A 14,624-nucleotide genomic window follows, 5' to 3' on the forward strand; every position below is an offset into this window, starting at 1 on the left:
CTGATCACTTGACGTGCTAAAGCGCGACCGTAGTCCCCTGCGGCTCAACATGAGAACATCAGAAATCAACCCGTAGAAATATTTGTTATTGAAAAACGAGCGCAAATTATTTTCGATGGTGGGAATCGAACTCGGGACCTTCTGCATGGTAAGCAAAAATAAATCTGACTTCCTCATTGTCCCTTATTACTCCTCGACTTTGGTGGTACATTCGTTTCCTTTTGACAAAATTTTCGATGACAAATTTGAGGAAATCAGGCCGTATCTCGTTGATGCAACTTTCAATTTCACCTTTCAATGCTTCAAAGCTTGTGGGTTAGTTGGTGTAAACCTGTGACTTTAGATGCCAAATTAATTCAAAAAAAGGGGGAAAAAATCCCAAGTGGGTAATAAGTATCAAAGAAGTCAGAACTCAAACATTACCTAACACTAGGATTTTTTTCCTAAGAAAAATACATGGTAACATAAGATGTATTACCTACCTAACTAACTAATTTATGTTAATAAAAATTAATTAGGTACATCCAAATGAATTTATCAGAACTCAAACATTACCTAACACTAGGATTTTTTTCCTAAGAAAAAATACATGGTAACATAAGATGTATTACCTACCTAACTAACTAATTTATGTTAATAAAAATTAATTAGGTACATCCAAATGAATTTTATAATTAATTCAAAAAAAGGGGGAAAAATCACAAGTGGGTAATAAGTATCAAAGAAATCAGAACTCAAACATTACCTAACACTAGGATTTTTTTCCTAAGAAAAATACATGGTAACATAAGATGTATTACCTAACTAACTAATTTATGTTAATAAAAATTAATTAGGTACATCCAAATGAATTTCATTGAGTGGGTAAAGGACACAATTTACAAACAGGGCGTTTAAATTCCCCTCTAGCAGTCTTCACTAAAGCCACTCTAATAACTCCATCACTACCAGGGTAAACTTGAGTGATTACTCCCAGAGGCCAAGTCAAAGGGGGAACATTTTCCTGTTTTATCAGAATAGGGCATTTAAATTCCCCTCTAGCAGTCTTCACTAAAGCCACCCTAATAACTCCATCACTACCAGGGTAAACTTGAGTGATTACTCCCAGAGGCCAAGTCAAAGGGGGAACATTTTCCTGTTTTATCAGAACAATAAGGGTTAAACTTCTTTCTTACTCACTTAGTTTACCAATACAAGACAACCAAGATAAATAGGTAAAGGGTTAAATGTTGACGGATGAATGCAAATAAAGCCCTGTTTTTCATTCTAACCCCGTGTTGCTGCGTGTTTTTCATTTCACTTCCCCTCCTGGCGTTATCTCTTCGAGTGAACGCAGGGTTCTAAATTCCGGAAGAGACTCTCGAGTAGCATTCAGTTCCGCCGTATTTGTTTTGTTTGGTTTCCACAATTTTTACCCCCACTCCTGACGCCAAGTGAACGTCAAGTTGACAGCGCGTTTCAGAGGCTTAGGATTAGGGACAAATAGCCCACTCAGAGGCTTAGGTTTAGGGACAAACAGCCCACTCAGAAGCTTAGGTTTAGGGACAAACAGCCCTAAAGGACGGGTTAAAGTTCTACAAATCTACGAAACGAGAACGGAAAAGTTGGATCAGAAAATATCCGGGCGCGATTTCAACCCTGCACCTCCGGTTTGAGAGTCGGCGTTCATCACTCACAGTTTCAGTCTCATTCGAGCAGGATACACAAGGTATCTATTGTCTCACCTTCCAGCACACTCATCTTGTATGCAGGCACAGTCAGTTTACCCTCGGATCCGTTGAATATGCCAATCAGATGTTTGGTCAACTTCTCCACCTCCGCGCCTACCGAGCATCGACTAGCCAACCCCCGGAGTGTGAGGACAGCTGCCGACCGCAGAGCGTCATCCTTTGAGTAGAGATTGGCTGAAAAAGATAATAATGATAAAAGTGTGACTAGGGGGAGAGTAGACTAGCGTCTGGCTGTTGGACTATAAACAGGGAGGAGAACAGCTATCTGCTAATCCTAACCAGCCTAGCTAGTTTTTCAATGCGCGATTTGAACCAAGCACCTCCAGTTTGAGAGTCGGCGTTAATCACTCACAGTTTCAGTCCCATTCGAGCAGGATAAACAAGGTATCTATTGTCTCACCTTCCAGCACACTCATCTTGTATGCAGGCACAGTCAGTTTACCCTCGGATCCGTTAAATATGCCGATCAGATGTTTGGTCAACTTCTCCACCTCCGCGCCTACCGAGCATCGACTAGCCAACCCCCGGAGTGTGAGGACAGCTGCCGACCGCAGAGCGTCATCCTTTGAGTAGAGATTGGCTGAAAAAGATAATAATGATAAAAGTGTGACTAGGGGGAGAGTAGACTAGCGTCTGGCTGTTGGACTATAAACAGGGAGGAGAACAGCTATCTGCTAATCCTAACCAGCCTAGCTAGCTGGCAGTTCTTCAAAGGGTTCTCTCTGCTTTTAAAGACCAAGCACAAGTCCTCACGATGTTTGACTGTGGTTCAGGACGAGCCTATTAAACATGACTAGAGACCATCACCCCGGTGTATGGCAGATAAAATATTTACCTAGCAAGCTGGCACGGATCGCTATACGCATTTATATTATACTTACATAGCTACCTACTCAATTAATCATTTTCTTCACAAGGCTGAGTGGCAAACACAAAGCCAGTCACGGAATCTATCATTAGCATGATACAATTTTTTTTACCTCACCGGGAATCGAACCCGGGTCTCCCGCGTGCAAAGCGAGTGCAGTGACCACTACACCATGGAAGCTCGTTAGTTTTTCTTACAGACTCACCTCCCAGAAGTTTGCCCAGATCCAAACAGTACGGACTGAGATCCACAACGAACTGTTCTATAATATAGCGAATCACAGACCAGTCACGGAATCAATCATGAGCATGATACAATTTTTTTTACCTCACCGGGAATCGAACCCGGGTCTCCCGCGTGCAAAGCAAGTGCAGTGACCACTACACCATGGAAGCTCGTTAGTTTTTCTCACAGACTCACCTCCCAGAAGTTTGCCCAGATCCAAACAGTACGGACTGAGATCTACAACGAACTGTTCTATAATATAGCTAATCACAGGCAGCAGAATCTCAGGGTTTCTCAACATGGAGCGTTGAATCGCGGGCAAGAAGAGGGTCTTGAAGGCCTCTTGAGTGACCGTGGCTAACAAGTGCTGACTCTGCTGAATGAGGTAGATGGGGGGCTGCACCTTGGTGCTGATGGTCACCTTGATGAAACTATCAAGCAGGAAGGTCTGTGGGGGAAACACAGTTGGATCAGCATTTGAAAGAGTCTTTTTCATAGGAATATAGGGGACTCAGAAAGTCTAGGGGCATTCAAGACCTCTCTTCTAAAATATCATAAAGGCCCACAGGGACTTCATAAGGACTCTTCATAGGGATATACTGGGTTGGACTTGTCCAGAGATCAAGTGTTGATCAAGTTCTTGACAGTCTATGCTCTTGATTTACCTTGTATTTAGCAATGTCACCCTCCAGTTTGGCTGCTTTCAAATATTTGATGAAGTAAGAGCCCAGGATCACTGTATGACTGGTTTGTTCAAACTTCAAAATGGCCTCTCCGTACTTCTCAGTCAAAACAGAAGGTTTGCCCGAGTTTTGAAACATAGAGCACAGGGATTTAAACATGGAGTCCAGAACTCTGAAAACATGATAAATGATTAAGTAGCATGAGAATTATTAAATGTCTTGAGAGCATTTTTTTCTACACTTGAGATTTTTTTTTTAAGATAGGTAGCAGGGAAAAGATTAGATGCCCATTTTTTATTTCATTTAAGTATTATTTTAGATTTTTTTTTTTTTACTCCATCTCATAAATAATATTATTCTTACTTTGGATTGGTTGAAGCCACCACATGAGCTACCAGAATGGACTGTGCCTTCACCAAGTTCTCAAAACTCCCCTTGTTCACCTCATTGGAAACATCAAGTGATTTCAAAATGATAAAGCTCCATGACAACGGAGCATACAAACACTTGGCCACACTGTTAGTAGCATTTGTCGATTTGTAAGTTGATGCAAAGTTCAGTATTGCTTGACTAAGATGTTGTGAGGTCCAGAGGGGATGATGCTTGAGAAGGCTCTGGATGAGTGACTTGACAAGTCCCTGGGACTTCTGATCACGGTAACTGTGAAGTGTACTTGGGAGAAGCTTGGACACACCTTTGATGATGCTCTCGGTAATGTCTGAAAATAAATTAATAGGTAGGTAGTTTTATTTATTTTTATTTTTATTTTTTTTTAATATGATATAACATTTTATTTATTTATTTGCTTTGGGCTGTGGGCTGACATTTAGTTTTGGCCACAAAATTTTCAAGAATGGGTGTCCTTTACACTCAACCCTTCCTATTTCTTAAGCAAGGGAAATTTCAGGCTGGTATGATTATGGACTAGGACTTTTTTTTCTCTATTTTTGTTATATAGTTTTAGGTACATACCTTTTTTTATTAAATCAGAACTTACTGTAATCACATGTCAAATAAAGTAAAACTGATTTTACCAGGTAAGTCAATGATGGAGATGATTCCATGAATGATTTCTTTCCTCTCGTTGTAACTTGATGTCAGGATCCGTATAGGCAGATCTTTGAGAACTGCAGATATCTGTAAAGGTCAAAACATTAAATATTGTATAAATTGGCGGTACTTGTGCAGAAGTCACGTCTGTGGAATATTGCTACCAAAGGAACTGGCACAAACAAGCAGTGACAAACTTAATTATTATGAAAGGAGACTGGGTGATAAGAGTTTGATTTGAACTAATTCAGGACCTTATCAGTTGTCACCTGAATCAAAGAGAGTAAGATCACTTTTAACCGGGTGATAAAAGTTAATGAGCTCCCAAACAAAAATAAGTCATAGGTTTTGTACCTACAACCTTATTCTCTTTTCCCTTTCCATTTTTACCTTGGTAGGTATGCACAATATGTGTGTAGTCATATACGTATATTTCCCATTTTATCACCTCTATTTGCCATTAATAATTTTGATTAATTAATAAATTTAATAATAATAAATTGAAGTTTTTTTATAGCATGTGTAAGGAAGTACCTATGAACTCTCAATTTCAGTGGCGTATCACGCAGCCCTCCTGTCCACGGACATTCTCCTGAACAAATCCTCCCAGCTACAGGGTTCCCATAGTCATCTGTACCGCCCCATTCTGACCTGCCTCACGTCGCCCCTGTGGGACCTGAGGAGAAAGGGGCGCGCCCTAGTGAAGACCCTGTATGGCGTGGAAGACCGGATGGCCTATGCTTTGAATCTGCTGGGAGAGTTCAATACCCTTCTGGATACTATTCCTGTTAAGGTGGGTAGTCCGATAAGACTGAAAAGTCCCTTTAGACCCGCAGTCTAAATAAGGTCTTGTGTAATTGATGGGTAATACAGTTTTACACAATGGAAAAAAAATGGAACATACCCTGTTTATTGTTTATACTGCCAGAATGAGACTGAAAAAATGGTTTTACTTCCGCAATCTAAACAAGGTCTTATGTATTACAAAATAATTTCAAAGTTAGAATAGAAAAGGGATATTTCGTTCACAGACCAAGACCTTGTACTTATGGCGTGGAAGATAGAATGACCTATGCCATGAATCTGCTGCTAGAGTTTGATACGTTGCTGGATACTATTACTGTCAAGGTGAAACAATTAATAGCAATAGTGGTTATGCTCATTTATACTGCTCGCATAGGACTGAAAAGTCCCTTTGTGTCCCCCATAATATGTCAAAATACTGAAGAGACCATGGTTAGACGGCGGGGGTAAAGGGACTTTTTAGTCCTATCCCAGCAGGATAAACAAGGTATAGGAATTCTTTACCCCAGCCTCCAGCAGTAGGCTACTACTATTACTGTGGTCAAATTCTCTAATTATATTATGAATAAAATTCCATACCTCGACTGGGATTGGAACCCACGCCCTCCTGTTTACTAGTCGAGCGTCTTGACCACTACACCACCGAAGTACGTATACCTACAGTTTTCCTAAACTAAAAAGGTTCGTTCACAGAACGGCTAGCGTTCTCTTATACTGTCTTCCTGCTCTCTTCGATTTCTGGGGGATAAGACCTCAGCAGTTAAAGTTCCCTCTATCAAAAGTGAGAAAAACCTCTGTTAGGTATACATCTTCCGTAAGAACATTTTCAAAAAATATGACCATTCCCCCTCGGCTTTTCTTTCACAGGAATTCGACAGCAAAAACGCCTCCTCCGCAGCCGCCGTCGACGCGTCGGCCAACAAAGAAAACAAAGATTCGACCTCAACGAGCCCTCTCACGTAAAGATTGTGAGAAGAAAGTGAGAGGTAAAATGAAAACAAAAAAAAAAAAAAAAAAAAAAAAATCGCAGGCTACCTTTGTAAATATCTTCCAAGTTAACTATGCTGACTTCGTAATTTTTTCGACGTACCTTTCCAGTAGTGTCTTATCGTATATCTGTCCCTCAGGGGTGAGGAAAGTGAAATATTCATCATTGCTGATCGCCAAATGAGTCGTTTCGAAGAAGTCCACTAGTTTCTCAAATATTGGAGTCCAAATGACTGCCGGGTTCGTGCGCGTTAGAAACCGGAGCACGTTGTTATGCGCGCTACTTGCCGCTCCGCGCGCGTTAGCCTGTAATAAAATTATGGGTAACAATAATAGACTCTTGAACGGAAGGTAACCACTAAGCGAGGTTAACGCCGGAGGCGTTCTCTACCACGTAACCCTTAGAGCTCCATTATTATGTGGTCAAATTCTCAAAATAATAATAATGATAATAGTAGTAATAATAATAATAATAAGATAAAATTCCATACCTCGGCTGGGATCGAACTCACGCCCTCCTGTTTAGCAGACGAGCGTCTTGACCACTACACCGCCAAGGCATGTAGTAGAAGGGTTAGGTAAAATGAAAAAGAAAAAAAAAGTTGCTACTTCTAAAGGTGTGTCCACACACAGTCGACGGCTGTCAATCGAAGAGATGAATCTATGTTGTCAAGCTGACAGCACTACTTAAACTTTGGACCCAGCTTAATACATACCTGAGTGCTACCGCCAATGTAGGTGTCGACCAGCGTAGATTCATGAGTCAATACAAACTTCTTAGCATCCTCAATATTGAGTTTGCGCAATACATTCAACATTAACTCATGCGCGTTGCGTGCACGCACATGCGCGATAATTTTCTCGTGACATCCAGGCTGTGGAATAGAATGAAATATGTATGTGTATTGTGTAAGCGCAGGGTAAAGAGGATTCGATTGAAATGTAAAAAGGTGAAAATTAGTGTCCTCGTGAACCGTGGAACTCACTCAGAAAAAGAACCTTTACTGCGGCGGCACGGCGCCCTTTTTCTTCAAAAGAGGGGCCTAAATTTCCAATACCTATAGAAGTATAAGGGGATGAACAGTGACTTACATATTTTAGGATCTCACTCATTGACTGAGTAGTCCTTTTCAGTAGTTCTTTTCAGTGGACTACCTATTCAATTAATGTGTCAGATCTAAAATCTGTAACTCACTCATTAACTCCTTGTAGGTATAGGGAGTTAGAACTTGAATCATTTGCCAAGATAAATTTATTTTAATTTAACATAAAAACGTGCTGCTCACAATATCGAGTATGTTTTTTTTTTTCAGGGCATCATTATTTGATTTTTCTTAAAATAACAACAGTTCAATTAAAAACAGCCCGCACCATCTTCGCATCCCAAACCTCTTGCCCTCTTCCTTGTAACTTGAATCATTGGCTAATGACCGGATCGACAAAGTGAGTTTAAATTCGGTTTAGATTTAGCAATCTGATTGGCTCATTTGCTATCTGATTGAGCTGCCTACTGGCCCCGTCATTTTAACTCTGCTTGACTGGAGTGGGAACGGGATTTATGTTCATTTTAATTTTTCCCCCATCAGCCCAAAGCAATTACCCTAGTTAGGGCTGATTGAAAAGCTGGCGAAAAACGCCGACCCCGTCTGTACACGGGAAAAGGCGAAGAACAAGAATTGGTTTTTAATTGACGTTCGCAAAACGACCAAAACGCCTATTCTCCTTGCTAAAATCCAAACAAACCTGCAGTGTAGCGAGGGCAAGTCGCTTTTTATTGTCACACTGGAAGGCCGGATGTGACACCAGAAATACGAAGCTAGAGTAGAATCGGGCTTTAGATAATTAAATTAATTTTAATGTTCTTGGCGTTCGCAAAACGACCTAACCTTAGAATAGAATATATCTTGCTCAAGGCCCATTCCCCTCTGTCGTGAGTTTCATCCTACTTTTTTTCCGAATGTCCTGTAGGCAATATAATTTAAATGAGAGTGTTCCCACTACACACAACACGATTTTTTTCCGGTCGACAAGTGGGAACGGGCTCTTAGAAATCAATCTTTTTTTTTTCAATTAGAAATCAATCAATCAAAAACAAGCCGATGACATACCTTCGGGTGAAGCCTGCGCCAATATCTTCTCGGAGAGGAGCACCTGTTTCTTCGTGTTGAGGATGGTAGACTCGAGCACTGCGTTAAGTTTCGGATCGTCTCTCACCACCCTGGAGAGACGCAAGAGGAGAATGGAAGCGGAAATCGCTTCGTGAACAATCGGTGCCTGGGAGATAAAACATAAAATATTCAAATGTGTGTCACCTTTTTAATTTATTAGATATTAGAGGATACTGTCTGACTGGGAGATGTTTAACATGGAGTAGACTAGCTTAGTCTGGCTGGGGGATTTATCTCGGCATCTAGATGTTGTAGAAGAAAAAGAAAAAATCCTTAATTTCTATTATTTTCCTCTAAATAAAACCTCACCCTAGATAAGAGCACAAGGTCTATGAAGGGTAAATTTCTCACTTTTTTTTTAATTAGAGAGTATTAAGATAGTTTTAAAAGTATTTGCCTCGGCACCGCTTTCGCATTACTTCAAGGCGCATTCTTTTACATCCATACCAATCCAAGTACGGAAAAGTTAGCTCGGAAAATTTCCGCCCTGGCCGGGATTCGAACCCAGCACCTCCGGGTTGAGAGTCAGTGCTCTTGACCACTCGGCCACCGAGATGGGTAGAAAAAAACCACTCACCTGGGTAGGTTGTGCCTGTGCTCGCTCCACACTCTTGATCAAATCCCCGAGGAATTCCCTCGCACCCCCGTCTCCTCCCAGACTAACCAAGCAGTTCAAATAGCCCGCCCGTACGGGGGGTGCGAGAGCCTTGGCCCCGAGGGCTTTCTTGAACGAGGCGAGGAGGGGGGTGGGGAGAGAAGGGGTGGGGGTGTCCTTGAGCGGAAGAGGGGAGGGGGAGAGGTGTGTGACCCACGCTGTCAGGACCTGGAGACAACAAGAAGAGGAAAGGCGTAAATGACTTGTTAAACGCTCGCCTGGTAAATCCTAGCCGAGATATGTATTTTATCCTCAATACGATTTGAGAATTTGAACACAATAATAGTAGTACCCTACTCGTACTGCTGAAGTAAAGGGACTTTTCAGTCCTATGCGAATAGTATAAATAAGCACCATTAGTATTAGTTTTTTCTTAGGTATGTGAGACAAAAAAATGGAAAAATATATTATGTACTATAAATAAAGCAGGTCTTTATAAGAAGAAAAAACTAGATGAACTTTTAAAAGAGGAAGGCCCAGCCTAGTAAGCTTGGAGGGTAGCGCGTCTGCCTTGTAAGCGCTAGGTCGCGGGTTCGATTTCCACCCGGGGGTGAACTTTGTTCTAAACAGATAAGGTCCGTTCTCGGAACGGCTGGCTTTTTTCAAGTTCTGTCTCTTCTCGCCCATCTGAGTAGAGACATACTACGGGATGGGCATCCTCTCGTATAAGGGGCAGAGGATGTTCAAGCCCGGCCAGAAGAACAGAGATCTCTAGGTGGACTTTTTTTTAGTAAGTAGTCCATTGAAAAGAGTAGCTCTTTTTTACCACCATGCCCCGAATCGTTCAATAAGCAAAGTGTGAACGGTGCCTTACCTCTCGTACTAGTGGGAGAGGATGTTTAAGCCCGGCCAGAAGAACAGAGATCTCGTCAAAAGAGGCGCGTGCACACGATGTTGCTCCTGAGCCAGACGATGCCACGGCGAGTACAGTCGTTTCTAGCTGATTCAGCAGGTGTGGCTTCAGCTTGCCGCTTCCTGGAAACCGAAATGTGAAGAAGTGTTCATTTTTACATGCTTTTATTTAACCCAATTTCCTTGTTTTCTTTGAATATCAGCTCTGATTACATCACTATGACAGAGCTGATATTCAAAGAAAACAAGGAGATTGGAACGATATCGAGAGGGAGCAGAGATACAATGGTGGAGGGGCTTCGTACATCGACCCGTCCTATGATGGAACGATTGTGGGTTGATTGATGGATTAATTAGAAATCAAAATGGTGAAGCCGTGTTCATTTTTACATGCTTCTATTTAACCCAAGGACCTTTGGTTGTTACTTTGTTTGTGTGGGTCAAATCTTGTGGACTAACTTTAATTTACCGATCCCATTGATTTGAAACTTAGTATACTTAAATGTATCTTGGTATGTATACTTAAAACACAAAAGGGGGTTTTTTTTTCATAAAGGACCAAAAATAATTCTATTGAATTCTATTGGGACCTCATAAGGACTTGCCATTGCTAAAAAAAAATATATAGTAAGATACCTAGATAGGAGGTAAAAGGTTACAAAGGCCTAGCTGGGGGCCCTAGTCTTACTAAGGGAGTTCAGGGAGTAGACCCAGCTTAGTCTTACTAAGGGAGTTCAAACAGGGAAGATACCAGCCTGAAATTTCCCTTGCTAAAGAATAGCACAGGGCACCAACTCGTAAAAATTTGTAGTCAAAACCAAAAGTCAGCCCGGCGTTTTTCGCCAGCCCAGACGCCAGGACACGGGAAAAGGCAAAGAGAAAGAGAATATGAAGAAGAAACTCACCAATCAAATCCAGGAGAAGAGTAAACATGTGTTTCCGAGGCAGGGTTGCCGGATGCCGAATGTTGAGAATGTCAAGGGCACCAACTCGTAAAAATTTGTAGTCAAAACCAAAAGTCAGCCCGGCGTTTTTCGTCAGCCCAGACGCCAGGACGCGGGGAAAGGCAAAGAAAAAGGGAATACGAAGAAGAAACTCACCAATCAAATCCAGGAGAAGAGTAAACATGTGTTTCCGAGGCAGGGTTGCCGGATGCCGAATGTTGAGAATGTCTTCATGCCGGAGCCCACTATGCGTTATCATCACGGAGAGACAGGTGGCAACACTGGAATCGGATGCTGTCTCTGAACCGGACCTAAGAGGGGTATAGATTTGTAATAAATGTAATAATGAATTACCAAGCACGCTCAACGTTGCTCAACTTCAGTGATCGATTAGGAACTGATACAATCAACGTGCCATTGCCGCTGACTACAAAACTTGTTAAATAAAGTTTAGGTTGGTTGGTAGCGCGTCTGTCCTGTAAGCGCTAGGTCCCAGGTTCGATTCCCCCCCGGGGCGTATTTTATACTGAACGGATAAGGTTCGTCCTCAGTACGGCTGGCTTTCTCATATCCTGTCTTACTTCTCTACTAGATTTTGGGACGATAAGACCTTAGCAGTTTACAGTTCCCTCTATTCTGTATCAAACCTCTTAAAAAAAAAAAAAGAAAATAAAAACAACTGCTACATTAGTTTGCTAGAAGAGACATTACAAGTCGAAGAGACGAGCGATAATAAATATGATGATTGAGTAAATAAAAGACTTGTAATACTGTGATACCCACAAAGTTGTGAGAAAGATCTCTGCTTTACCACAAAGATACCATGATTTGATTTTATTATTATTTTTGATTTTTCTATTCATTCTGTTCTATTCTACTCTACCCTTTCCCCCAGTTTGGACGCCAACAGTGATTCTCATTTGACCAATCTGAAGCGAGAAAGTAAGGCGTATTCATATCGCGAGCAGTTGGAAGAGATACAACTCCGTAAAGAACTCGAAGCGAAGAAAGCGAGGGAGGGGAAGCAGAAGCAGACCCAGTATACGCCTAAACAGAAAGAGGCCATTAAGGTAAGAGTTTTAGCTCTAAAGTTTAGAATTTTAACTCTGAAATTTAGAATTTTAACTCTAAAATTTGTAATTTTAACTTTAAAGTTTAGAATTTTAACTCTAAAGTTTAGAATTTTAACTCTAAAGTTTAGAATTTTAACTCTGAAATTTAGAATTTTAACTCTAAAGTTTCTAATTTTAACTTTAAAGTTTAGAATTTTAACTCTAAAGTTTAGAATTTTAACTTTGAAGTTTAGAATTTTAACCCTAAAGTTTCTAATTTTAACTTTAAAGTTTAGAATTTTAACTCTGAAGTTTAGAATTTCAACTCTAAAGTTTAGAATTTTAACTTTAAAGTTTAGAATTTCAACTTTCAAGTTTAGAATTTCACCTCTAAAGTTTAGAAGTTATCATGCTCGAAGGAGACTAAAAAGTCCCTTTACCCCAGCAGTAAAGAAGAAGACGTGTCTCTTATTTTCCATCTAATGAGGGACATACTACGGGATGGGCATGCTACGACACAGACCACATGTGTCTAATGTAGCAGTTGTTTCAATGCTACGAAATAAAAACAGCGGTGAAACACTCCTTTCTTTAAACTATTTTTTCACCTGTATTTGCAAAGGACAAATCCTCCGAATGAAATATCCCCGAGCTTATCAGATGTAGATAGATGTCCACTATGGCGGGGGCTGCTAGTGGAGAATTTAGTTGAGTGAGTAGAAGAGGCAGGAGAAAGTTATAGTTGAGAGAGATGTAGGCGGGATTGCCATCGTAAGCACAGCGGAGGAGGTTGAGAACCCGGGACAGTTCGGCGTTCATTTTGGACACCCGCTTTCGAATGTCCGCTTCTTTGTCCAACTGAGCCTGTGGAAAATAGAAGGAAAGAATGAGGACATTATGTATGATGTTCTTAAACCTATAAAATACACGAGACCTTGTTTAGACTGCTGGGGTCTTCTTCTTCTTTACTGCTGGGGTAAAGGGACTTTTTAGTCTCCTTCGAGCATGATAACTTCTAAACTTTAGAGGTATTCTTTGTCCAACTGAGCCTGAGGAAAAAAGAAGGAAAGAATGAGGACATTGTGTGTGATGTTCTTAAACCTATAAAATACACGAGACCTTGTTTGGACTGCTGGGGTCTTCTTCTTCTTTACTGCTGGGGTAAAGGGACTTTTTAGTCTCCTTCGAGCATGATAACTTCTAAACTTTAGAGGTGAAATTCTAAACTTTAGAGTTTAAATTCTAAACTTTAGAGTTAAAATTCTAAACTTTAGAGCTAAAACTCTTACCTTGATGGCCTCTTTCTGTTTAGGCGTATACTGGGTCTGCTTCTGCTTCCCCTCTCTCGCTTTCTTCGCTTCGAGTTCTTTACGGAGTTGTATCTCTTCCAACTGCTCGCGATATGAATACGCCTTACTCTCTCGCTTCAGATTGGTCAAATGAGAATCACTGTTGGCGTCCAAACTGGGGAAAAGGGTAGAGTAGAATAGAACAGAATGAATAGAAAAATCAATAATAATAATAATAATAAAATTAAATCATGGTATCTTTGTGTTAAAGCAGAGAGCTTTCTCACAACTTTGTGGGTATCACAGTATTACAAGTCTTTCATTTACTCATACAGTCCATTGACCTATTTTCAATTCCAGTTGCCCGTGATGTGGCGGAAAGTTTGAAGCGGCAACTGAATGTGAGATTTTTTTTCATCACGCGTGTACTGACGTAACTTTTTTTTTTGTTAAAAAAAAAGTTTTTCTCTTCTATTGGTTCTGTTACAAACTGTTTAGTTTAATTTCATTTAAAATTTTGAGGGAATCATAGAAAAATCTACACTTGCAGATTGTAGGTAATATGAGAATTGACCTGGTTACAAGTCCAGCTAACAGGGTTATTGGGATTGGGACTACATATTTGGTTACAGTGTTACTAACATGGAAATTGGGTAACCATTTTTAATTCCCATGACTGACATGAACATAAAATTGTTTCTCATATGGGACTCTAAATTTACTCACATGTTGAGTGATTGTATAATCAAATTCTCACTGTTCAAAGCAGTATAGGTATTTGAGCACAGTGGACATTAGCATGTCAGGTAATTAGGTAGTCAAAACAAAATTTATGTAGAAATCTGAAAGTAGGTATTGGTGCTTTTTTCACCTTAATTGGGGACTTAATTATTATGAAAGGAGACTGGGTGATAAGAGTTTGATTTGAAATAATTCAGGACCTTATCAGTTGTAACCTGATTCAAAGAGAGTAAGATCACTTTTAACCGGGTTAAAAGTTAATGAGCTCCCAAACGAAAATAAGTCATAGGTTTTGTACCTACAACCTTCTCTTTTCCCTTTCCATTTTTACCTTGGTAGGTATGCACAATATGTGTGTAGTCATGTACGTATATTTCCCATTTTATCACCTCTATTTGCCATTAATAATAGATCAGTTGCGCTTACTTGGGTGATGTTTCAAAGTCATAGAGCAGGAAAAATGAGGACCAACGGAATTTTCCTTTTTCTTCTACGACTTCTGGATCCCGAGATAAATCGATTTAAAAAATACCGGGAAAGCGTAAACTTGGGCGTGACGGCATCCGCTCCCGTAGG

General features: G+C 40.5%; 4 protein-coding genes across 4 annotated transcripts in view; 1 reads left to right on the forward strand and 3 right to left on the reverse strand.

Moving 5' to 3' along the window:
- LOC103513907 (eIF-2-alpha kinase activator GCN1) overlaps positions 1 to 4,649 on the reverse strand; it is a gene marked incomplete at its 5' end in the record, with an annotated part of 28,521 nt that extends 23,872 nt beyond the window's left edge. Inside the window, 6 exons of the mRNA XM_026826798.1 lie at positions 1,725 to 1,904; positions 2,131 to 2,310; positions 3,019 to 3,271; positions 3,489 to 3,678; positions 3,870 to 4,224; positions 4,541 to 4,649. Coding sequence (XP_026682599.1) covers positions 1,725 to 1,904; positions 2,131 to 2,310; positions 3,019 to 3,271; positions 3,489 to 3,678; positions 3,870 to 4,224; positions 4,541 to 4,649 — 1,267 coding nt within the window. The remainder of the gene's footprint in view (positions 1 to 1,724; positions 1,905 to 2,130; positions 2,311 to 3,018; positions 3,272 to 3,488; positions 3,679 to 3,869; positions 4,225 to 4,540) is intronic.
- Positions 4,650 to 5,074: 425 nt separating this feature from the next.
- On the forward strand, positions 5,075 to 6,323 carry LOC103513916. Its single transcript, XM_008478774.1, has 3 exons — positions 5,075 to 5,078; positions 5,111 to 5,349; positions 6,228 to 6,323. Exons 1-3 carry the CDS (start codon positions 5,075 to 5,077, stop codon positions 6,321 to 6,323), a joined length of 339 nt encoding a protein of 112 aa, XP_008476996.1.
- Positions 6,324 to 6,419: 96 nt separating this feature from the next.
- LOC113465288 lies at positions 6,420 to 9,942 on the reverse strand. The gene is made up of 6 exons (XM_026826810.1): positions 9,937 to 9,942; positions 9,093 to 9,338; positions 8,456 to 8,621; positions 8,091 to 8,179; positions 7,064 to 7,222; positions 6,420 to 6,653 (listed from the first exon to the last, which is right to left on the reverse strand). The coding sequence occupies exons 1-6, from the start codon at positions 9,940 to 9,942 to the stop codon at positions 6,420 to 6,422; spliced, it is 900 nt and encodes a 299-aa protein (XP_026682611.1).
- A 2,667-nt stretch (positions 9,943 to 12,609) lies between these two features.
- Positions 12,610 to 14,102, reverse strand: LOC103513935 (eIF-2-alpha kinase activator GCN1-like). Its single transcript, XM_008478796.1, has 3 exons — positions 14,065 to 14,102; positions 13,308 to 13,482; positions 12,610 to 12,882 (listed from the first exon to the last, which is right to left on the reverse strand). The coding sequence occupies exons 1-3, from the start codon at positions 14,100 to 14,102 to the stop codon at positions 12,610 to 12,612; spliced, it is 486 nt and encodes a 161-aa protein (XP_008477018.1).
- Between the last annotated feature and the right edge of the window lie 522 nt (positions 14,103 to 14,624).

The sequence above is a fragment of the Diaphorina citri genome, unplaced genomic scaffold (genome assembly GCF_000475195.1).
Source record: "Diaphorina citri unplaced genomic scaffold, Diaci psyllid genome assembly version 1.1 scaffold42, whole genome shotgun sequence".
In the NCBI taxonomy this organism is placed as follows: Eukaryota; Metazoa; Arthropoda; class Insecta; order Hemiptera; family Psyllidae; genus Diaphorina; species Diaphorina citri.

What these genes read in the sequence shown, in the direction of transcription:
- LOC103513916 (XM_008478774.1), top strand. An exon ending in TGGATACTATTCCTGTTAAG is followed by an intron (nt 5,350 to 6,227) that starts GTGGGTAGTCCG and finishes TTTCTTTCACAG; the next exon opens with GAATTCGACAGCAAAAACGC.
- LOC113465288 (XM_026826810.1), bottom strand. An exon ending in GGCGCAGGCTTCACCCGAAG is followed by an intron (nt 8,180 to 8,455) that starts GTATGTCATCGG and finishes AATTATCTAAAG; the next exon opens with CCCGATTCTACTCTAGCTTC. An exon ending in TTGCCCTCGCTACACTGCAG is followed by an intron (nt 7,223 to 8,090) that starts GTTTGTTTGGAT and finishes TCTATTCCACAG; the next exon opens with CCTGGATGTCACGAGAAAAT.
- LOC103513935 (XM_008478796.1), bottom strand. Translation starts at nt 14,102, where the DNA reads ATGTCCACTGTGCTCAAATACCTATACTGCTTTGAACA. An exon ending in TACCTATACTGCTTTGAACA is followed by an intron (nt 13,483 to 14,064) that starts GTGAGAATTTGA and finishes CCTTTTCCCCAG; the next exon opens with TTTGGACGCCAACAGTGATT. An exon ending in AACAGAAAGAGGCCATCAAG is followed by an intron (nt 12,883 to 13,307) that starts GTAAGAGTTTTA and finishes TATTTTCCACAG; the next exon opens with GCTCAGTTGGACAAAGAAGC.